This window comes from Mytilus edulis, chromosome 8 (genome assembly GCF_963676685.1).
Source record: "Mytilus edulis chromosome 8, xbMytEdul2.2, whole genome shotgun sequence".
NCBI classification, from domain to species: domain Eukaryota; kingdom Metazoa; phylum Mollusca; class Bivalvia; order Mytilida; family Mytilidae; genus Mytilus; species Mytilus edulis.
In genome coordinates this window covers 80,374,288-80,398,525 of record NC_092351.1, presented here as the reverse complement: position 1 = coordinate 80,398,525, position 24,238 = coordinate 80,374,288, and the positions used below count along the sequence as shown (strand labels likewise).

At 31.4% G+C, this 24,238-nt stretch overlaps 1 protein-coding gene across 6 annotated transcripts in view; it reads left to right on the top strand.

Annotated features, from left to right (window-relative positions):
• Positions 1 to 613: 613 nt before the first annotated feature.
• LOC139486373 (protein Shroom3-like) overlaps positions 614 to 24,238 on the top strand; it is a 116,107-nt gene continuing 92,482 nt past the window's right edge. For 3 of the 6 annotated variants that reach the window (XR_011655566.1, XM_071271241.1, XM_071271240.1), the window contains exon 1: positions 12,720 to 13,225. Coding sequence is in view for 4 of the 6 variants with exons in the window: in XM_071271241.1 (XP_071127342.1) it covers positions 12,735 to 13,225 (491 nt within the window). In the remaining 2 variants the exon portion in view is untranslated. Of the gene's footprint in view, positions 926 to 12,719; positions 13,226 to 16,621; positions 16,758 to 24,238 lie in introns of those variants that run through there. The other 3 variants (XM_071271243.1, XM_071271244.1, XM_071271248.1) reach the window with 3 other exon arrangements.

Sequence of the window (24,238 nt, the reverse complement as noted above, 5' to 3'; positions counted from 1 at the left end):
TTTTCAAATAAACTATCAGTGGATACCACTTGATAGCTTTCAAAATTTGAATGCCTGTGCATATTGTTTGCACCCCATCAGAATGGGAAATTTTATCCTTAATTAGTATTATTTTGTTTAGTTAAGACAGTGACAATTATACTTTATATACATACTATTTAAGTGTTTGCAAAAAAAAACATACATTGACAAAGATGATACATAAAAAACAAAAATATGAAAAGGTCCTGGAAGTTCTTTTTAATGCATAACAAGTTTAAGAGTTAATATTAGCACTTTTTGTTTGCCAAAATTTTATTTTTGGCCAACACGTAGTATTTGACTTAGGGTAAAGTATTGACTGTTGCTAAAATCTGAAAAATAGTATTTCTTATATTGACTGTGTACCTGTTTCACTTTTACAAAATGTAAAGGGAGGCAACTCTAATTTACCTGTTGAAAAGAGATCCGATGAGAATTGTAAAATAACAACCTATCCATCATAGATCAATATTTTCATGGGACAGTGGTGTTTATATGTAATCACAAGAATTATTAAACCCAGACACTATTGGATCCCTAACACTATTTCAATACGTCGCGATATAATTGAAAATGAATTAGGTTTTTCTTTATGCATACTATGTCTCAGTGACGGCTAACAACTGCAATTTTCTCCCAAAGTCAAGTTTGATACTATTGAAAAGATCAATTGAAAAGTATGATTTGAATATGAATAAAACTAATATTTAAAAAGATCCACGTCTGTGTGACGGGATACCAGCGTCGTATCCACATTTAAAAAGCAAGCAATCAAAAGTTTATTGATATTAAATGGATATGTTATGAAAGTAAGAAAATGGAAGTTTAATTTTTGAGGCGAGACAATGGATTTTTTTAAGGATGTAGATCCATGGGACGTCTTAAAAGCAAGAATTGCTTTAAGGTAAGAAAAGTCGTTATATTTTATTTACTGGTAATGATGTGAAATGTAAAATCTCATTATTTTGTTTTGTTAAGAGAAATCTGTTGTAGTTTTTGATGATTTTATAATGACTGAGTGATGCAAAAATGCATTTCCTGTGTAATGAAAATGGAATAAAAGGGGGGATGATTTTGACTATTACTTGATTGGGTGAAATTGAAAATCTCGTTATTCTGTTTTGTCAAGAGAAATCTGTTATAGATTTTGATGATTTTATGATGACTGCTGCAGAAATGCATTTCCTGTGCAATGAAAAGAGAAAAGGGGGGAAGATGATGGTTTATAAGATAATTGGGTAAACTTATTATTGATGGTTGGTTATGCCTTTTGATATGTTGGATATTAAAACCCTGGTCGATGATGATTTTTCCTATCCATTAATGCTTTTTCAAACATTTTATTGCTTTACTTCATGATGTGTTTTTCTTAACTGGTTAAAAGACAATTAGAAATTATTGTTGGTCTTTGATCTGTAATTCTATATGAAAAACTTTTTACATGAAGATGCATGTATGGGAAATAAAAATAATCATCATTTTTGTACTAATTGTCTGCTGTAATTTACAGAATGGTTTGATATAAACTACTGTGAATTAATTTATTTTCGTGAGTACCAATTTTTGTGGATAGAGGAAAACTTGCATATTCATGGTTATTTAATTTTGTGCTTGTTTTGACAATGTCTGCATTATTTATAAGTTTCTTTAGAAAATTTGTAATTCATTTGAATATTTAAATTTGTGGTTCCCCCATGAATTCCACCAAATTAGTATCCAAGGAATATAAATAAATCTACAGTAACTCACAGTTTGTGCGTATGACGATCTTGTTTATAAAAAAATAAGAAGATGAGACGATTTAAAAAAAAAATCATTTAATGTTATATTTGAACCATAAGTCATTGTGAAGGACCCCATAAGTGCTCAAATAAAAGAATAAAACAGGTAATTCTATGATCCTTATATTCCTTCAAAAAATTTGAGGAGACTTTTGGTAATTTTTTGTCCCAATGTCACTAGAGACATTCAGCTAAGGACGTAAACTGCAGGATTTTCTCGCTGTGTAAACGATCCATTTGTGGCCTTCCGCTGTTGTCTGCTCTTTGGTGGGGTTGTTGTCTTTTTGACATATTCCGCATTTTACTTGAATTATATTAACTGAAGCAATTTATTTGACATTCTAAGATTTTTTATTTAAGGAAAAGGTGCATGACCTTTGAAGTATACAAAAATATAGACCAATGAAATCTGCTACATAAAAATCTGTAACCTATTTTTTTTCAACCCTTACAAGCTGTTATGAAATATCTCACATACAAAAAAATGCCATTGAAAAATACAACTAAAAAAATCTTATAGTAATATTTCTTTTTAAAAAATATTATGGCAACATTTCATTGTATTCTTATACAGAGTAGATTGTTTATTCAACTCTTTTTACAGTTACCAAGTTGGCTTAAAGCAGACAAGATATAAAAAAGAAGATGTGGTATGATTGCCAATGAGACAACTATCCACAAGAGACCAAAATGACACAGACATTAACAACTATAGGTCACTGTACGGTCTTCAACAATGAGCGAAGTCCATACCGCATAGTCAGCTATAAAAGGCCCCGATAAGACAATGTAAAACAATTCAAACGAGAAAACTAACGGCCTTATTTATGTAAAAAATGAAGCATCACTTTTTCTGTGTATGTACTCATTTTTAATTTAAATTGCTGACTGATAAGGTTATGTATTTAGAATTAAAAGTGAAAATGGGGAATATATCAAAGAGATTACTAACCAACCAAAGATCAGAAAATCGCCCAAAGCGTGACCAATGGGTCTTAGGCTAAGTTGGAAAATCCACCACCTGGAGTCATTTTTCTAGTGGATATTTGAATATATACATTGTACAAATTTCAAGAATTTTAACATTTGTTTTTAGAACAATATTTTTATGGTCTATGACTGAGAAAGGTAATTGTTATTATATTTAAAATTCAAGGTAAAAAATTATTTCCTTCATTGATTTACAAATTCAAAAAGTAATATTGAAAATCATTATTCTCCCCTCCTGAATAAAATCATAATTCACACATAACTGGAGTTCCACTCCTTCATGTTCTAAAAATAGATCCTGGGATGTCTACTTATGAGTGAAATCTTCGTGAAGGATGATGAATTATTCTGTCAGATATAAAAGCAAGGTTATTAATTTTAGCAATAAGTCATTCCAATCAATATATACCTTACCTGAGACACAGCTGATCGTCTATATTGATTGAATTTTTTTAGAATGTATAGAATATATATGTAACAGATGGGTTTTCTCCAATATTTGTTATTTAAACTTATTTTAATATCAAAACAGATCATTTTTTTAAGTCCGCCTCCAGGTGGCAGTTGTCCAATTCCATTAATTGTCATGAAAAATTCTAGATTCCAAATTTCTTTTCAATTCATAATTTACAGAAAAAAAAAATAGAGTGATCTCCCTTTGAACACTACAGCAATCACCATTAGACTAAAAGTTATTTTGATATGTTGATATGGAAACAGGTTATCATAAATTGTCTTTAATAATTGTTTATTTTTTCAATTTACCAAAAAAAAAAAATTTAGTTAGAATTATCTCCCTTTGAACACTGTAGCAATTACCATTACTCTATATTAGTAATTTTTGTATTGTTATTTTCAACTTAAGAAAAAAGACGTAAGTATTTTATCAGTGTCAATATATAATCCAATGACAGCGCCATTTATAAATACTGTCATTAAAATTAAACTTGATATTGACAAAATGGCTGGGGATCCACCGCCATTAATGTCCTGTGGGTAGTATGTAGTTGGGTTAAAACCCGTGGCTTTGCCATTATGTTTTTGACGTGTGTGAGATGATATATTAGGTTATGATGACCTACGATTTAACACCTGTCAATTTTTCGTAAATTAAGTTACATTTAATTCTTCACTGGCTTAAGTTGTCAATGAAAATGTACTATTCAGTAAAATAAACAGTGTTTTTTTAATGGTTTGAAATACAATGAAATTGTAAAGAAAAAAAGGGTTAACTGCTGGTTTTAATATTAAATGCATTTGAAAACATAGTGTTGAAATCATTGACCTGAAGATATGAAAGCTTTGCAAAGCTGTTGTCATTCAGAAGTAGCCATTAACAGTGTGCAGAATTGGCCTGTAGTATTTTAATCCCATAATTCTTGTTTTCTGGACCACATTTTATGCAGCTGGCTTACATATTGTTACATCTATGCTATGCATACACTGTCACACAATGATGTAGAATATAAATTTCACACCAAAACTAACTCCAAGTTCATTATCATATATGGTATGTTGACCCTCTCTTTTGAGCTATCTGGACTGGGAGCTACATGTATGTATGGTAAGCTAACATTGTGGAGATACCAGGCATGTTGCCAGACTAATATTGGTCCTGTGTCAGCTGACTACCAATATCTTGACGGTGACCATGTGCTTTTCCTGCTTGTCTTCTCAGAGGGGTTAGATGTTAATGATTATAGTGAAGTCCTGTTGTATTATGACAAATATGTTTTATTCATTTTCCCTTTGATCCTTCTGCCTTATAATTTTTAAATCTTGGTGATATACAAAATATGGGGCAATGACTTACGTAACAATGCAGAAAGTTTTCTTTTCAACTCTGAAGTGCATGCATTTAATCAACTGCTGCAATAGTGCATGTATGCACAAACAGACATGTTTTGAAGGTTTCATATTACTATAACTAGTTCAATTCATAAGTGAAAAGTAAATATTTTTTTGTGACTCTGGTGAATATTTGTCTTATGGGAATTTATACCACAGCTACTTATTTTGTATATATTAAAAACTTACACAACATAGTTTGTTTCAATTATAATGCACATGCAGTTACAAACAATCGCCAGAGCATATAAATTGCTATGTTTTATATATAATGTATCTGACAAATTCTCAATAACATATTGCATGTCTAGATCGTTTTCAACTTATTTTAAGTAATTATAATGTTTATAAATTTAAATGCATTGCAGGTATTTGTGTGGGTTGTTTTACCTCTAAAAAAGTAAAACATAAGGAAACTAATTTGGCCCAATTTTAGTTCTGAACTATTTAAAGAATCTAGTAAAAAGGACATAGATAGCTGAGTTATGTATACAATGGTCAGGTCTACTCTTTATGAGCCACTGTATTGGTTAGTGCCATGGTAGTGGTAATAGTTTTTCAGTCTTGTCATAGCAAAAAAAGCACAAAAAAAGATAATATAGTTCTAAAATTGATTTCATACAAAATAATAGATTAGAACCATGAATTTAAGGAAATGTTTATCCATACAGAGGAATTGTTGAAGAGTAAACAGTAACTAAATCAAGTATCAACAAACATCAAACAAGAAATCTAAAACATCATTAGCAGATCTATCTATAAGGTCTGTTATAATGACTCCCAGTGGCATAAAACTGACAGAGTAGGAGGCAGGGTGTGGTTGGCAAGCTTCTTTTATTAAAGTAATTTTCTATAGTCTTATAGTCAATCAGCTACCGGTAGTTATTGTCCATTTTGATTGCGTAAACCCCTGAGGGTTTACGCAGTATATATTGGACGAGTGATGTAGTCTTTCGGAACACCGGATGTTAGTCGGAACACTTCTGGTCTTTCTATGACCACCTTTCAAATACATGCGCAATAGCTATGACCACCTTTCAAATGCATGCGCAATAGCTTACAAATCTGTTGAATATGCATTAGCATCTTAAGTTGCTATAGAGATATTTTACGTATGATCTGAAATTTATTATGATATAATATTTTCTTGCACACGATTACAAGCTGCTAATATTAACCTACATGCGTAGTATTTTAATTAGTCAAACGATGTAACCAGCTGTGTTTAGATATGAGATAAGATTTCATGTAAACAATGCGCTTTATATTCTGAACGAGAATAATTAAAAATAAAATCTTTAGAAAGAGTTTTAGTAGCATTTTATTTTAGATTTTACGTTTAGTGAAGATGTACGTGTTGTAAAAAGCAAGCTATTTATTTTTTTATACTGAAATTAAAGGGAAGTCTTTCTTGCATATGATTAAATTACAGTTATTTTTTTTGGTTAAATATTGCAACTTTAATAAAAAAAAAAATGGTTATTAAAAATAAAATTAAATAGATATTGAATATGAAAAAATAAAATATTTTGAACGAGAACAATTAAAAATATTATCTTTAAAAAAAGTATTAGCACTTTTTGAAATTTTACGTCTAGGATAGACCAAGGACATGGAAATATAATCATAAATATGTGCCTCAAATAGGTGTAAAAACGAGGATTTAAAAAAAAAATCGTTTATTGAAAATAACGTTAAAATTAATTATGAAAGTTATGTCCGTATTTATTTTCATTAATATTGCAAATTTAAAGTTATTTTCTTTGTTTAAATATTGCAACATTATTTACTTTTTTTAATAACCTCTGAATGCTTTTCGTCATTAAAATGCGACTGATAAGTATAGATATTCAATATGAAGGGGGAAAAAATAACCGTGACTGAAATCTAAATCTAAAATTTATTTTAAAAAAATACACATTTGACCATGCAGATGTAAGAAATGATACTTCAAGCAATGAAACAACGAATTAAATGTGCCACTTTAATTACGACTGATAACCTAAAAATGAATCATGCATGCATTTTTAGCAGACTTAACCAGGTCGGCGATAAGATATCGAATATAAAAAAAGAAGATATCGGGTTTGGTGTCAATGAGACAACTATCTGCAAGAAACCAAAATAACACAGAAATACAAACTATGGGTCACCGTACGGCCTTCAACAACAGGCAAAGCACGTACGCATAGTCGGCTATAAAAGGCCCCGAAATGACAATGTAAAACAATCAGTCAAAAAAGAAAATTAACAAAGTCCGTATCATCGTATGCGTAACTTAGTTGCTCACCAGAGGAACTTTACGCAAGCGTTTAAACACGCGTTCCATAAGTTTGAAGTACGTCGAAATGCAAAGGTATACGCTTGGTGAACGCTTTTACTTCAGAAAAATTTTAATGGAACATAAAAAAAATCATTCAGCTCAAGCGTTTGTCAAACGTATATACATGTACCTGTAAACTGCACACACATAATATACACGCTACACGAGCGTTGAAAACGCTACAGATAAGTTTTAGACACGTTAAGGGCACATTGCATACAAAATTACTCGTCGCCTTAAAGCTTTCATTTAGGAAAAGAAGTCCGATACGGGTGAAACTTCATCAAACCTACAGAAGATATTACACCCTCTCTAACCATGCAACATGGGACTAGACATAGAAGTACAGGAACTACTCACATTAGTTTGAGCTGTACAAGATCTACAAAAATATCCCGCCTGCCTCAAAGTTGCATATAGGATCGACCATGGTCCAGCACTAATGATACAAATACCAACCAGAGTTACAATGACGTGGTAGTAAGTCTTTAAAGGCCACCGAGCTGCCTCCAAAAATGAAAAAAAAACTACTATTTAGTCGGCTATTAAATGCCCCGACCATTAAGATTTAAAAACAAAAATCAAACAAAGCTAAACAGCCTTATTGATAACAAAATAATTTACGAAAACAACTTGACCGACATGAATAATGAACAACAACCACTATACTACATGTTTCTGGCTTTAGAATGGACATTGGCACATAAACAATGTGGTGGCCATAAACCCAAACCTCCCAAATGAACCAAACCTTAAGGACAACACATCGCAAGAAAAAACTGTAAAATATCAGTTGCAATTCGCGTCCCTAAAATTATGGGTACGGTGCACAATAATCACTTACATAAAAACAATAGACACAAATCACTGAAATAATCGCACTTACCGAAAGCTATTTCAAAGCTAGTGAACATGTAGACGAACCAGTGGACATAGACGGACTGGTAAACATGTAAACAGACGGGCGAATGTGACAGACTTATTGACAAACATTCACATATAGACAGACCTGCAGTTGTGAATGTAGGAAGACCAGGAGAAACGCTAAGGTACGCTTTACACACACCCAATACACGCTTTAAGCTCGTTGTGCACACGATACAGATATGATTGACAGGTTAAATGCATCAAAATTACTAGCGTTTTGGTAGCGTGCATGGTTTTTTTTACCTCGGCCGACGTACGTCGGATCTATACGTTGATGTGTGAAGCCGGTATTACATTATTTAAACCACTAAACAGGCAATGTCAGTTTCTAATTCTTATGCACAACAAAAGTAATATAAGACAATACATCTTTATTAAACAATTATCTAATATATATATAATGCCAAACAAGCATTTGGGTTTACGATTGCATTTCTTTTTTTAAAGAAAGCAACTTGTTTATTCATTTTAATGCTTTCGCCGTAGATGATGGGGGTATTTATGTTACCCGCTACCGTTTGTCCTTCCTAAAAACTGTCCTGTATTTATTTCCCTCACTCTAACTTAAGTTTGCCTCATTGAAATTTAATTACTTGATTCATGAAAAATGCTAAGAACCAAAACTCACAGACAAGAGTTCAAATTTGAGCAGTGAGTTATAAACCTTTTAGAGTTATGCCCATTGTTTAACTTGAAAATTGCAAATTTTTCAGTTTCTGCATTCTTACTTTTAAATTTTATGACAATTGTACACTACTTTGAAGACCACACTGGATACAGACAGAGTTAGAATTTTGACAGTGAGTCACTTATCTCTTTAGAGTTATGACCCTTTTTAACTGCAATAATTGCAAAGCTTGAATGGAGATACTTGTGTCCTTAAACATATTCTTTTTTATGCCCCACCTACGATAGTTTTTCTGGTCTGTGCGTCCGTTCGTCTGTCTGTCGGTTCGTTCGTCTGTCCGTTCGTTCGTCCGTCCGTCTGTGTGTCCCGCTTCAGGTTAAAGTTTTTGGTCAAGGTAGTTTTTGATGAAGTTGAAGTCCAATCAACTTGAAACTTAGTATACATGTGCCCTATGATATGATCTTTCTAATTTTAATGCCAAATTAGAGAATTTATTCCAATTTCACGGTCCACTAAACATAGAAAATGATAGTGCGAGTGGGGCATCTGTGTACTGTGAACACATTCTTGTTTGTAGAGAGTCTTATAACAACAACACTTAAGGAACTGCTTCAGAAATTTTATTGATCGACATGTTTCGGTGCAGGCATGATGTCATCAGAATAAAAACAATACATAAAATCATGCTGATGTACAAAAGCTGGTTGTTTTTATTTATTCATTATTTATCCTTTTGCAAATAAATTGCCACGTCTTCCCAAATAAGCCACTGCACCACAAAGTCCTTATATTCTATAAAGCCATATAATGTACATACCCAGTACATGCTGTTTTCAGCATAAAAGTTACCCGCATGACAAGGCCATTAACCAACATTAACAGCCTTGTCTTATTGTCATGTCTTGCACAACAATTTTATATGCCCCTATGCCAAAAAAGTCCTCTGCATTCTCTATAAAGCTATATAATGTACCTACCCAGTACATGCTGATTTCAGCATAACGGAAAGTTACCCGTATGACAAGGCCATTACCCGACATTGACACATAATTATAAATTAATACTTAATAATGGACTGATATTACATGTATTGATAGAATTCTCAAACAAATCAGTTGAATGTTTGCAAACTAAATCCATCATAAGTGGAAAATGATAACTTGTCATTCTAGGGGGACGGCTAAAGTAAATTAACCTTCGTTCACCGCATTGTCACTGGTCGCTCATAAATTCTACCTGACGATTGATATTAAATGAAATGTGAGGACTTTAAAATAACATATATCAAAAGATTTAAGTTAATTTGGGTCCAAATTAAGATTGCTACCATTGATGAATGACAATAAAGCTACTGTGAGATTAAAGACGTGTATCAAAGTATGTAAAGAATGTTTAAATCAGACTTTGTATGTGGTAACATAATGTATGGCACAGCACTCAAATGAAATGTGTTGAATATTTCAATAAACAAACTTGTAGCTGTTTTTATCTCCTATAATGACTTGTAACTGAATGTATATTTGTAATCCAACATTCCAAATATGTTCAATTGAAAAACTTTTTTTCTCTCATAGTATAAATAAGAAGATGTGGTATTAGAGACAATGAGACAACTCTCTGTCCAAGTCGCAATGAGTACAAAGTGAACAAATATAGGTCAAGTAAGGCCTTTAACGGGAGCCTTATGGCTCTCACTGAACAGCAAGCTATATAAAAGGGCCCAAAAATGACTAGTGTAAAACAATTCGAACAGGAAAACCAACAGCCTAATCTATGAAAAAATGCAACCGAGAATCACTTATGAACCACATCAACAAACGACAACCACTGAACAATAGGTTCCCGACTTTGGACAGGTGCAAACAAATGCAGCAGGTTTTAAATGTCTTAGCAGGCGCCAACCTTCACCCTAAACTGAAGTAGTAGTGAAACATTACAATATAGACAATGACTTGTTACAGCTTCTTACCTGTATTGAATACATTAAATACTTACATTCCAACAAAATGCTTATATATTTTAATAAAGACTAATTTGTTCTTGCTGTCAAATCTTGTATCATATATAAAGACAAGTGCTTGTCAAATGTTAGTTTCCAAAAGGAGTGGCAGTGGCGGCTATGCCAACATCTTGTTAAATTTATCTAGGTATCTCTGTTTATGGATATAACTAATTAATAGTAGGTGGTACCAAATAAAAGTAAAAATTGAGTTGTCCCCCTTAAAAGAAGGTTGGTATAAAATATATAAGAAAGTTTTATGTTTCTGATCTTTATATGTTTGAAAGTTGAAAACACATAAATTTTAAACATGAAACAGATTTTTTTTATTTTTATAAATTTGTATATCTATCTTTTCTCAGTTTTTATGTTATTGATGTGTTCGTGAAAATGATATATAGTGCAGTTGTAACAAATAAATCAAACCCGTTCTATTATTTCAGGTTTTTCGGTCATTGATTTTAACTAAGATACTGCATAGCGGAGTCCAAAATTTTACAATCAATGTTTACAGGTACTTTGTATCTGCATATCTTAAATCAAATTTTATATGTTTCTTTTTGTGGATTTGAATAAATTCTAGAGTTTTTATACAAAATGTACATTGTATCTTTAAAATCAGCATGAATTGCAGAATTTTTGTGTTCAATTTACCTAAAAATAGATTGAAGGACTTAGAAAGAAGATGCATTGTGTCTTGTATAAACTATGATTTGATAAATCAAATTTCCTCATTTCTAAATCAAATTTTATATGTTTTCTTTTGTGGATTTGAATAAATTCTAGAGTTTTTATACAAAATGTACATTATATCCTTAAAATTACCATGAATTGCAGAGCTTTTGTATCCAATTGTTCCAGAAAATCTAAGTATTTTCAAGCTTGTATATATAGTTTTTAAATAACTTGTTTAAGAGTGCTTCTTCCAGTGTTACAATCAGCCAATTTTTTGCTACTTTTGAATCACTGCGAAAAAAATGGAGATTTATTAATGGTTCCTATAGACAGTTTCTTGCAGAAGAAAAGATAAATAAAATTCAAATTCAACATGTTCAATGTAAAAGGAAAGAAAGTTTTGTTTTAATAAACCATATAATCTTTGACTTACGATGGTTTTTCAATTGAAAATATGAAAGCATTGGTGTTTTAAAGAATAAACTTTGACCCTCTTGTTAAATTTAATGTTTCATACATGTAAAGTTAGTGGTTTGAATGTAGAAAATACACAAATAAGTGTATATAATCTTCCTGGGGGCTAATTTCAGGTAATCACTTTTGTTCAAAGACAATATTTAGTCCTTTGCTCAATAATAAGATTATAACAAATTTGAGAAGAAGTAGCACAAAAGTAGTGATCATTTAAAACTTATAATAGTCTCTTATCCTTTGTTATTTTGCCTAGTCAACCATTTGAGGGTAGAGTTTTTAAAAATAATTAAATTTTGGAAAAATTACTTATAATAATATAATTACCACATTTTTTAATCTTTTATTGGCAGTCAATACTTAAGTATAAGTTTATTAACTTGTTCGGTCTGCAGATCTGCAGGAAAGCTTCTTCAGACGTCTGGTTTCGTTATTCTACCGTTTCTTTACAGGATTAAAAAGTCGTTTTTTGTACTAGAACATGTTTTCTGTCGTAATATAATAATTTAAGAAGATTACGATATTAGTTCATGAAGTTTTTAATATTTGAATAGAATAATTGAAATGATAGACAAGACCAACACAATCTTTTGTTCAATGAACGTCTTTAATGTTTTATTTTCGTCAAAAATAAATGTTTTCAATTACATTTTGGATGTAATTTATTGTTAATGTGCCGTGATAAAATGTTTTATAATCAAAGGATACATAATTTCTGTGCGATTTGACTTGAAAATTTATAACTTTATTGGATTAATTGTTTGTATTCTGGTGTATTTAATGTTTTGACTCAACAGAAAAGTGTGGCGATAAAAATACTACAGAAATGCATAGTTACTAAGATAGTAAGGGGAACATTTTCACTTCATTTGTGACAAATTTACTGGATTTTAAATGAATACAGTGATAATGTTTTCAAACATTTTTGATGAATAGCGAGTAGTTATAAATTCAAAGGAAAGGAAACATGTAATTTTCACTGGATAATTATATATAGAGGTCAACTATTTACTTATTTGTGTGTATTTTACTAAGGGGCCAAATGTTTGGAGTGGTTTATTATCAGTTATTATGAATAAACCACCTATTCCACAAACCCCTAGAAACAGGAGCCCAAATCCTGCTGTTGGACATAACTATGGGACTACATATTTAGATTCTCAAGACAGTACTGCAAAATACAGGAGGAATAGACCAGCTCCAATTATAATTAGAAAATCATCTAGTCAGAGCAATATATCACAACAGTCTCCAACAAGATGTGACAGTCCAAGAATAGGCTACGGGTCTCCTAGACGAAGCTCTAGTCAATCAGGAATTCACCAGAGACACAGTAAAAGGAGTCCAAGTCCAGTTATGTCACCACGTAGTCCCACGACCAGGAGTCCAAGTCCAGCTATGTTGCCACAAAGTCCAAGGGCCAGGAGTCCAAGTCCTGCATTGCTGAGTCCAAGAAGTTCTAGTCCCAGTGTTACACAACGGGTCCAGCGTAGTAGGAGTTCCACTCCATCGCTTCTTGAAAAGTTGTTGAGGAAAACAAAAGAAAGTTGGGGCTATGATGGGTAAGTAGATGTTGGTCTGGTATTTACTTGGGGATATGATGGGTAGGTAGATTTTGGTCTGGTATTTGTCCTGATATGATGGGTAGGTAGATGTTGGTCTGGTACTTACTTGGGGATATGATGGGTAGGTAGATGTTGGTCTGGTACTTACTTGGGGATATGATGGGTAGGTAGATGTTGGTCTGGTATTTACTTGGGGATATAATGTTTTATGAAGATTTTATTGTTTCTGAACTGTTTTGGTACTCATCAGATTTTTAAAGCGATTTATGATTTCTAATTCAAATATATGCTACCTATAGTATAATTTGCATTTCTAAAGACGTAGTAATAATAAGGTACGTTACTATGTTTCTATATGAGTGCAAGATATTTACACATGTGCAATATATATAAGACATGGTTTATAATACCAAGAAAGGGTTAAATTCAGTATTTCCTTCTTAACTTGACCTTAAAAGATAGTCATGCAAGGCATGTCATGATTGAGCAAGCGATTTCCAAGGTCACTGCGGGACATTGGACATTGCACGGAGACCATTAAACATTTAGGTTTGGTCTGGTTTTATTTCTCAAAGCTTTGGGAAACATAAGATAAAATCTGGAAATATCAGAATAAATGAAATATATATTACAAATGTATTAAACTTCAAATTTCATATATAAAGTCAAATGGGCTTATATATTTCTTTAAGAAAATTCTCTGAATATTTTCTGTTTAAGTTGCATGCAGAATGCATTATTTGTTGATTATAAGGTTACAAATAGTTTGGAACTTTGGACATGTTATGCTTTATAATATCATGAAATGTAGATTTTTAAAATCATTTGAGATTAAAACCAAATATAATTACAAATTTCTTTTCAAAGTCTTTAAATTGCAGCTTGAGCTTATTCAATATAGATTTTCAATAATAATTTAATAACAAAAAAGTGTATTGAAATTTCATAAAAGAAACATTAAGAAATGGATTGAGGCATTTCAATTTATTGTCAATAACTAATAATGATAGGTGAGAAAAATCAAATTGCTGTGTCACATCTAACCTTGACATAACCTTGGAACTAAACCTGGTTTTGATTTAAAGAATTCTCCTGTATGGAGGTTACAATAGTACTGACATAACGGCAGCGTTGCTGGGCTGGTCCTGTCAATGCTTTTGCAATGAGTCTTTGATATATGTATTATGTGGGATATTTTAAAAGAGATATTTAATAACACAAGGCACATTTAAATCTTTATTTGTTTTTTGACATATTTCTTCTATAGATAGCATTTTTTGAAAACTTTTTTTTAGATCTATAGAATATTAGTTATATCGATTTCCAATAAAAGGTCAAAAACTTAAATTGGATTTTAAATCGATTAATTTTGCGTTATGTATGTTTTATGACAAAACTAATATATCTATAGTGATAAATGCAAAACATGAGGTAGGAGGGGGTGTAACCCTATTAATTTGTTGACTTTTTTACCTTAAATTCTTCCGCGTTCATTGACTTGAAATCCTCCCTAGCTGTAAGAAATTACGATTATAAAATTATACATTTATAATGAGAGACCAGAGATGTATGTTTTGAATTATCTGTCTAACATAAGTTATGAATATTATATGATATTTGTGAACCTGTCTTAAGGGTAGGTTATAATCTCTATAAATTATGTTTATGTCAAGTGTTATGGTATAATGTATGGAGGAAAGTGGTGTTTTCACAATGGAAAGTTTGAACTTTGTCAGATGAATTTTAATTTATGGGGAGCTATACCATAAAGGCCTTGTGCATTTACAAGTAGAGAATTTGTAAACATGTATTTTTCTGCCTAACTGAATTTCCCCTGGAAACTTTGTTGTTAACATTGTCACACCACATCTTCTTTTTTATATTCACAATATATATATTGATGTTGGAACAAATCTTCTATACCATCTATTCCACTAGGAACAAATCTTCTATACCATCTATTTCACTAGGAACAAATCTTCTATACAATCTTTTCCACTAGGAACAAATCTTCTATACCATCTATTCCACTAGGAACAAATAAGGTTGAAACAGGCTATTATTTGAACTTGGAATTATTTTTAATTATGGAATTTGCATAATTTCTTGTGCTGAAAATTTTTAATAAATTCCATGTTTATTCTGTACTTAAATGTTCTGTGCTGCGCACAACACTTTCTTTTACAAAGAAGATAGTACATTTTCAATAGAATGTACTGTGCCGCGCACAACACTATCTATACAAAATACATTGTATGGCAAGTGTTTTGATCTGCTTAAAACATAATAATACATTTTTTTACCAAATAAACTCGAAATTTATCAAAAAATTCCAGCACAAGAAATTATGCAAATTCCATAATTAAAAATAATTCCAAGTTCAAATAATAGCCTGTTTTAAATGTTTGTTCCAGTGGGAGTATATATATTTTAAAATAATTTTTTTTCAATTTGGAACTTAAATTAAAGAGAAACTTTTATTTCATGACAAAATGATTGATTGGTACATTTTTGCAAAAGTTCTCAAACAGACAAAAACAAGTATTTTTCTGAAACTTTTGCATGTGTTTGTGTGTGAGTTTATGTGGAATAGAAGGGTAGCCAATTTGGATTTTGCATCCATTTGTTCTTCTTACATTTAAAAACTTGTTAAAATGCAAAAATAAATGTAATTTTAACCCATCTAGAATAGTTACTGAGGTAACTTTAAAGTCATATGAAACCTCATATTAATATACTTTTTTCTGAAGAAAATTCTTTAATTTGTCCACATTTAGAAGATGTTTACTTTTTATGCCCTACCTACGATAGTTAAGAGGGGCATTATGTTTTCTGGTCTGTGGGTCCGTTTGTTCGTCGGTCCCTGAGGCTGTCATTCAGTCCTTCCGTCTGTTCTTCTGTTCATCTGTCTGTCCCTCTTCAGGTTAAAGTTTTTGGTCAAGTTAGTTTTTGATGAAGTTGAAGTCCAATCAACTTGAAACTTAGTACACATGTTCCCTATATGATCTTTCTAACTTTAATGCCAAACTAGGGTTTTGACCCCAATTTGTCAAGAGTTACCTCCCTTGAAACTGTATCGGATGCCCTTAAATAGTTAAAACATGAAAGTAATATTGAATATTACTTCCATGGTTAAAAAATATTGATAAAATTATCAAATATCAGTATAAAATATATCAGCTAAAAATTAATTAAAATAAATACAACTAATTTTTTTATCTCCCTCCAATCTATTTGTTTTAATTAATAATAATGATATCATTTTCACTAATGATATTATCTTTTCAAAGAAAATAACCACCATAAAAAAATAAAATGTTCATAGAGAAGAGCTGTTATTTTAAACTTTAAAATTCAGGTAAAAAAAGTTTACCTGAAAGATGACTTTTCTGTGCACCAATAGTGATGATGTCATCACTTATGGCCATGCCTACAGGTGATCACAATAACAGGTGAGATATCATGTGCCATGTGTACCTGTGATTTGATTTTATTTGTGGTTTTATCTGAGGAAATATATACTCCTGAGGTAAGCTTGATGTAGGGGATACATGTAATGGGGAGGGGTTAATATGATTGTCCCTCCTCAAGTGACAACATCCAGGAAGTGTAAAATGATATGAGGTCCAGTGATTTTGTTTACATTTATCTATCAGTGTTATGTCAGTAGTGCATTTTGTTCCCATAATTTTCCCAAAATATCTATTTAATGGTATTCCTAAACTTTTTTTAGTTTGAAAATATTTTCTATGGTATGGCCAATCCAAGAATGTTGACAATCTATAAAATACTAACAAGGAAAGTTTTATGTCAAGTGATGTCTGTTCAAATGTGGTCACAGTTTGCACCAGACAGTCTGTTACTCAAATCGGAAATACAATCAATAGTCTCTAATTTGGAAAAATCTCTCTAGACTCAGCAACAATTTAACATGATGTCAAGAAAAGTTGCTGATGAAAACTTGTTGTCCCCACCCCCCACCCCCCTTAAAAATAGATTTAATAGATATTCCTTCTTTCCAGTTTGTGATTTATAAATTTAAAGGATGAATTAAGTGTTCACATATGGCAGCTAATTGTCCCGGCCTTTTGTGGTTGATTATTTAGGGAATCTGTAATAACTAGCATTACTTGAACGGCCCCCACTTCGGTAGTTAGTGTGCCCCCCTCTCTCTATGAAAATTTCTGGGTCTGCCATAGGTTGTTGGCATATGTCCCCACAAATGTAATTGTCTTTGACTGCCACACATTTTTTTTCAATTTTTCAGTAATTTGTTATATTAAAACTCACAAAGGTATAATCTTGATGTCCGTATTTTGTTATATCATTGAGTAACAAAAATTGGAATTCTTACATTTCGTTAATGCTGTAATGTGTAGGTGGAGTTTACGAAAATGTTAAACATTCTTCTATCTTTATTTTTACTCCATATGGAAATGACACGTTTTCCCAATGCTTATATTATAATGCGTAGGCGAAGTTTACAAAGATTTCAAACATTCTTCGATCTATTTTGATTTTTACTCGGAGGGCATACATGTATATGGAAGTATGACATTTTCCTAATGCTATAATGCATATAGGTGGAAATTACGAAGATTTCAAACAGTCTTCTATTTAGATTTTTACTCAATATGAAAGTGTTACGTTGCTCCCAATGCTATAATGTGTAGGCGGGAGTTTACAAAGATTTCAAACATTCTTCTCTTTAGATTTTTAGTCCATAATATGCACATAGTAATTAGAAGTAATTACCTATAGATGTTCTGTGTCATATTTCTAGTTTGAACATGACAAAAGACACTGATTGAGTAGGTGTGAAATATACCATGATATACAGGAACCAACATTATATATTTGCTCTAATATGGCATAAATTATGGTGTAAGATAACAAACAAGATATTGATTATTGGTTTAGATGATAATTAATTTGAATGAACATTGAATATTGGCATTGTGTGGTGAACATATGTTTTAACTTGAATATCCCATTTATGATATATTGATTTTGACGACCATGATTTCTTCACTTCACATTCAATATTCAAATTTTATTTTCTGCTTTTTAAATATTTTTAAAACCCAAAACAAAATTAACTTAGTGTTCATTGATATAGCAGTTTTTTGGTCTTTTAAGTTTAATTTAGTCATGTTTTACATTTTTGATGTCTGGGCCTTTTACAGCTGACTATGCAGTATGGGCTTTGCTCATAGTTGAAGGCCATACAGTGACATATATACCTGTCTCATTTGGTGTCTTGTCAAGAGTTGTCCTATTGACAGTTATACCTCATCATCTTTTTTTTTTATGTTTGTCTCTTTTTTCCAAGAAATTAGGTCACTAAGGGCCCAGGTTGTGATCTGGTCAGATGTGCTGTGTGATATATTAGGTAATTCTTGGTCCGGTATTCATCCATTTAAAACTTGAGTTACATAGAAAATTTGTACAGGTCAAGATCAAACCCCCCCCCCCCCCTCTCAAAAAAAAAAAAAAGAATAGAGGAAAACATAGATAGAGAATACTGTAATACATTGTACTAAAATATAAAGAATAAGTTTGGTTTATTCAAACAAAATATCAGAAGAGATGAGAAAAAACTTTCAGCTATCGATAGGTATCATTTTTTGTAACATAACTTTTGTAAGTCGATCTCTATGATCGAACCCGTTTGATATTCATATACAAGCTGTGAAATTGTCTATATCTATATTGATTAAAGTGTGTATAAGGGCTCTTGTTTCTAATAAATTTTTCAGCAGTTTGAAAAATTAATGATGTACTTGCACAATATTGAATTGCTATGTAAAATGTAGAGTCAGCTGTTTTTGTAAGCTATAATGAATGAACAAAAGAAGATGTTGGTTTTATGTCAATGAGACAACATTACATACAGGGTAATGACAAAAAAGAAGCACAATGCCTTAAAAAGTTGTATTCAACACTTGTAATTACGGTACTACATTCGACTAGAATCTGATTTCCAAAAGGTCTGTGATATTCACTGGGCACTACACTTCACAAAAACTCGTGAATCATGATGAGACCCCCCCCACACCAGGCCCCTCAATATATCCAAAAGTGCTAATGTAGTGTGGTTTGAAAACTTATGTTATGATGCGCATATTGCACAAAACATTGCATGTTCAGTGGAAAATTCAGAAAGTGACGATCCATGGGGCTGGGGGTTCTGGGGTTGGACCAATGTTAACCCTCTTTTATTTGACGATCAATGCATTTGAATGGTGATAAATTATGATTGGAACTCCTTTAAAAATGACTGGATCCAATTATTGCACCCCTCTCTGTTCAGATAATACATGTGAAATTTCAGTATAATCCTTCTTATAAGGTCACATTCTATATTATATTTCTTAAAATGTTTGCTGAAAGTTTGTAAGGACTTTTCATTAATACAATAAATCTAAGATCAAAAGTATTTGACACCAAATCTGTGAATATCACACCAAACCTTGAACCTAAAGATATGAAAAGCAAATTTTTATTTACAAAATATTATTGACATTTATGGGGGTATGTGAATTAAAAATGTCAGTAAATTTCATAGTCAGCAGACATTTAACATTTGTTAAAATTCATGTCAAAAAGTTAGATAAAAGTATTGATATTTAAATATACTGGTACAATCCTCCTGCTAAGATTTGGTCAAATAAGAAGTACTTCCTCTGTGAATTAATAACAACTTTGTCGTTCTGTCGATCAAACTTAGGGTTTATCAGTTCTCTTCAGAAAGTACATACCATACGAATTTACTGTGTTGGCTTACATGCTTCTTGAATATTTTTACCTTCTTCAGATCATTGCCTTGAGTGGACTGGCCTTACTTTGAACTTTAATGGTTTACTTTTACAAATTGTGACTTGGATAGGGGACTTTTATAGATATTACCAGTATGCAGTATTGTATTTGCTCATTGTTGAAGGCTGTACATTGCAAATAGTTTGTTCAAATTTCTATGTTATTTACTCTTTTGTAGAGAGTTGTCTCATTGGCACATCTTCTTATTTTTACAACGTGCATAGTTGTGTTTCCTGGAGGCACCCAAATGAGGAATAGGTCTAATATTGGATGAACAAAAGATTTTGCAAGGATTATTAATGAGCAGTCTCAAAGCATCAAACGCTCTCTTTACCATAGATATTAATTGAATTTTATGTGGGAACAGTACATTGTATAACAATATATATGTTCCTGATTAAATGACTCAAAATTTCCAACTGTGTGTGTGTAAGTGGCTCGCAGCAGTTTTATAATGCATCCAACACAGTCCAGATGACCATATTTTTTGACCACTGTCAACCCATGTTGTAAACATTCAGCATTCAGTCTTTGCTGAACTTTGAACTGTTGTACTTCCTACTTTTAACATTCCTATTATAGTTATAAGATAGTGGCCATTCCTATGTCAAAGATAGTGGTCATTCGGATGTCCGAGTAGTGGTCATATCCTATGATCATGATAAAACTGATATAAAACATTGTTGATCATGAGTTTGGGTTTGTGATAATAACATTTGACCTCACATATTTGTACAGATTATTTCATGTCTTTGCCGGACACTGGGGGATTAACTAACGGAAATAAGATAAAACATTACATTGACCTTAACATTCCATTCCGTCTCTTTCTTTTGTTCATGATCTCACCAGTGATCAGTTTTCTTTTGAGACCAATGATCATGTTATGGCTAGATATAATATTTTAACCCCGTGCCTTAAGGTGCTTACTATGAGATTTTTTTTGTTTCTAACAAGCTAGGAATTATTAAGTAACAATTTAAAAATAAATGTTAAAGGAACTTGTGTTTTTATCCAATTACAGATATCTCTAATGATTTCAAATTTTTTTTTGTTTGTTCCTTCGTTAGTTAATGTTCAGGGGGGGATCCAGCCATTTTAAAAAGGGGTGGGGTTCCAACTATATGCTCCCATTCGAATGCATTGATCGGCCAAAAAAAAGGGGTGGTTCCAGACCACCCCCCCCTTGATCCGCCACTGATGTTATTTGGCTATAAATGACTGAAGTGTTTTTTGTACAACTTTAATCTTAACCCACCATTATATATAGTCACTGTAAATACAAAGATACATACAAATAGAACTAAAAACTATAAAGACTTAACTATATAACTAAACGTAACTTAACTAAATAGTTAACAGTTAAATCAATGTACATGTATGATTGGCAATGTTCGAGACAACTATACAAGAGACCAAATTTGAGAAATAAATTTAAAAAAACGAGTGGTGTTGGTATTTCAACTACATGTACATGGAAATATTCTGTCAACTTCATGGTCAAAAATAATTTAAAATATTTAGTTTATTTATTTCATAACACTTTAAAAATTTTGTTCATCAAAATTTAAATAAATTATCATGCAGTTTATTAATTTCATAACACTTTTTTTTAGTTTCGTTTTTATTAAAATTTATGTAAGATGTGGATGATTAATTTCATAACAAATTTTAATTTTTAATATTTCATTTTATTTTTTTAAATTATGAAAATAAGATGATTTAGGCATGTCAATCAAATTTAATTGTATCACACCTAGATACACTCAGTCTGTTTAGTCATCTGCAAATAAGGAAAATGTTTGATTAAATTATTATATAATATCATATGTACATATTTTAATTTCATGTCACAGATATTTCAAATATTTAATTTTTAATTTGTATGCACATTGATTTATTTCTAAATATATGCATGTAATTATGTTTGATGCATACCACAACTTCGTATGTACTGATCTGTACTGTGCAGACTTTTCAGAGTTAATTCCCTTTTGTAATACAAATTTGAACTTTACATGAAGGTGTTCCTGAAATGAAAATTTTCAAATATTATGTACACGTTATATGTTTATACTATTTGTACATTGTACCAAATTGTAATTGTCTTTAATATATTTGATACATTTTGTTCAATTTTAACCTATCATTTAATGGAAAATAGCAATTTTCATCTTGTCAGGGGCGGATCCAGACATTTTTAAAAGGGGGGTTCCCAACCCATGATTAAGGGGGGGATCCAACTTTTATGTCCCCATTCAATGCATTGATCTTAAATAAGGGGAAGGGGGTTTCAACCCCCCTGCATCCGCCACAGTAAATGTTTTCTACATTTAAGGAATCTTCATTTTTAGAAGATATTTAGAGGTTTGCTGATCCCATGCACCACAACCACCAACAAATAAGTAGAAAAAAAAGTTACTGTGTTAAAAAAAAATATCTATTAACATTGATATTATGGTAAAATTTACCTAAGTTTTACATTTAAAGTATACCATAAATGTAATACCCATCTATGAGTATACTGATTTAAAAAGAAAGCATATAAAATTCTAAATAATTAATTAAGGAAAAGTCAATTGCAATGTTGTTTATAAAAAGTCGTAATATACATGTATATTGATAGCAGTAAGATTAAATTGCTTGTAATATCCTGAATTACTGTCAGATGAAACTCTTGCTTCTTCAATGTATCCATGACAACCAGGTATACCTATGCCATGTCTGGAATTTTTTCTGTAATTACCTGCCGGTTCTTATTCTTCCAGACTATCATGATTTTGTCATTTGATACCATTAGATTGTTGACAAACGGTAAATGTTTGACATGGGGCATCTTTTACCCAAAATAAATATTTTGGTTGTTTAAATCAAGCTGTATAGCTATTTTAAGATGTAATGAATATGTATTGAACAAATTTAAGGTAATTACACAAGTGTCAACTAAATCTGACATTACTTAGAAAAATGTCCAAAATACAACTTTCAATTTATTCGGAATGAATGAAATCGTGTTTGCTGAACACTGAAATTTTTGAAATAGAATTAAAAGTTCAGTAAACTAACAGGTCATTTGACCCACAGATTAAATACAGAGAAAGGTGATAGAAGTTTTGTAAAGTACATTATTTTGCCTTTTACGCAATGTCAATTTCCTGCACCAACAGAGTCAGATTTTTGGACCCTCTTTGTTAAAATATGATAGAGTCTGGATATGTATGCTAACCATTATAAATTGGTTGTGTTGTATGAAAGAAAGCATGCATCTTTCTGTTATAAATTCCTATTTCATACTATTTTGAATTTTCAATACATTTCGATACCTTTTCTTGAATATTGAAATTTCAACTGCTCTAGTCCAAAATCATAATGTGCCCCCATGAGAAAATTTAATTACTAAGAACATCCAAAAGCATTCTAATTACAAACGCAAAGTGATTTCTGAATGTTGTCAATTGTCACTGAATATTCAGCAAGCAATAGTCAATCTAGTTAACAATTAATTTTCTGGGCAAGATTTATGTGGAGCAGGATCTGCTTTAATACCCTCTGGAGCACCTGAGATCACCCCCAATTTTGGTAGGGTTCATGTTGCTCATAGTCTACAGTTTTATATATGTTGTGTTGATTGTACTATTATTTGTTTGTTTGTCTTTTTATTTTTTAGCAATGGTGTTGTAAGTTTATTTACAATCTATGAGTTTGAATGTCAGTATTTTTTTCACCCCTCTTTTGTAAGGAATTAGTTTTTGAAGATATTATCTAGGAAACTCTTGTAACTTTGTTTTTTATCCAACCTGTAGGGGAATAATTTTTGAAAATTCTAATAAAGTGTCCAGGGATTTCTTTTATATTTAATAATTTTATCGTAATTATCAGCCCTTTCACAATTACCATTGACATTTCCTATAAAACATTCACAAAGTATACAGTTATCGTATGGAAAATAAATTTATACAATATATTGTCCCCTTAGGTCATAAGATAGCAAGTTTTCTTGGCAAGATGCGAATGTGTTTTGATTAATAGTGGATAAACGTTTCTTGGTTACGCGAGGACAATAATAATAAGAGGATTGTGCAATATTCTGCAGGTACAACCAGGTATTTGCACGCATTCAAACTCACGATTTCTTTATCAAAATTCTAAAAAATGTTGTTGACTAGATGCGTAATTTATCATGATCTTATT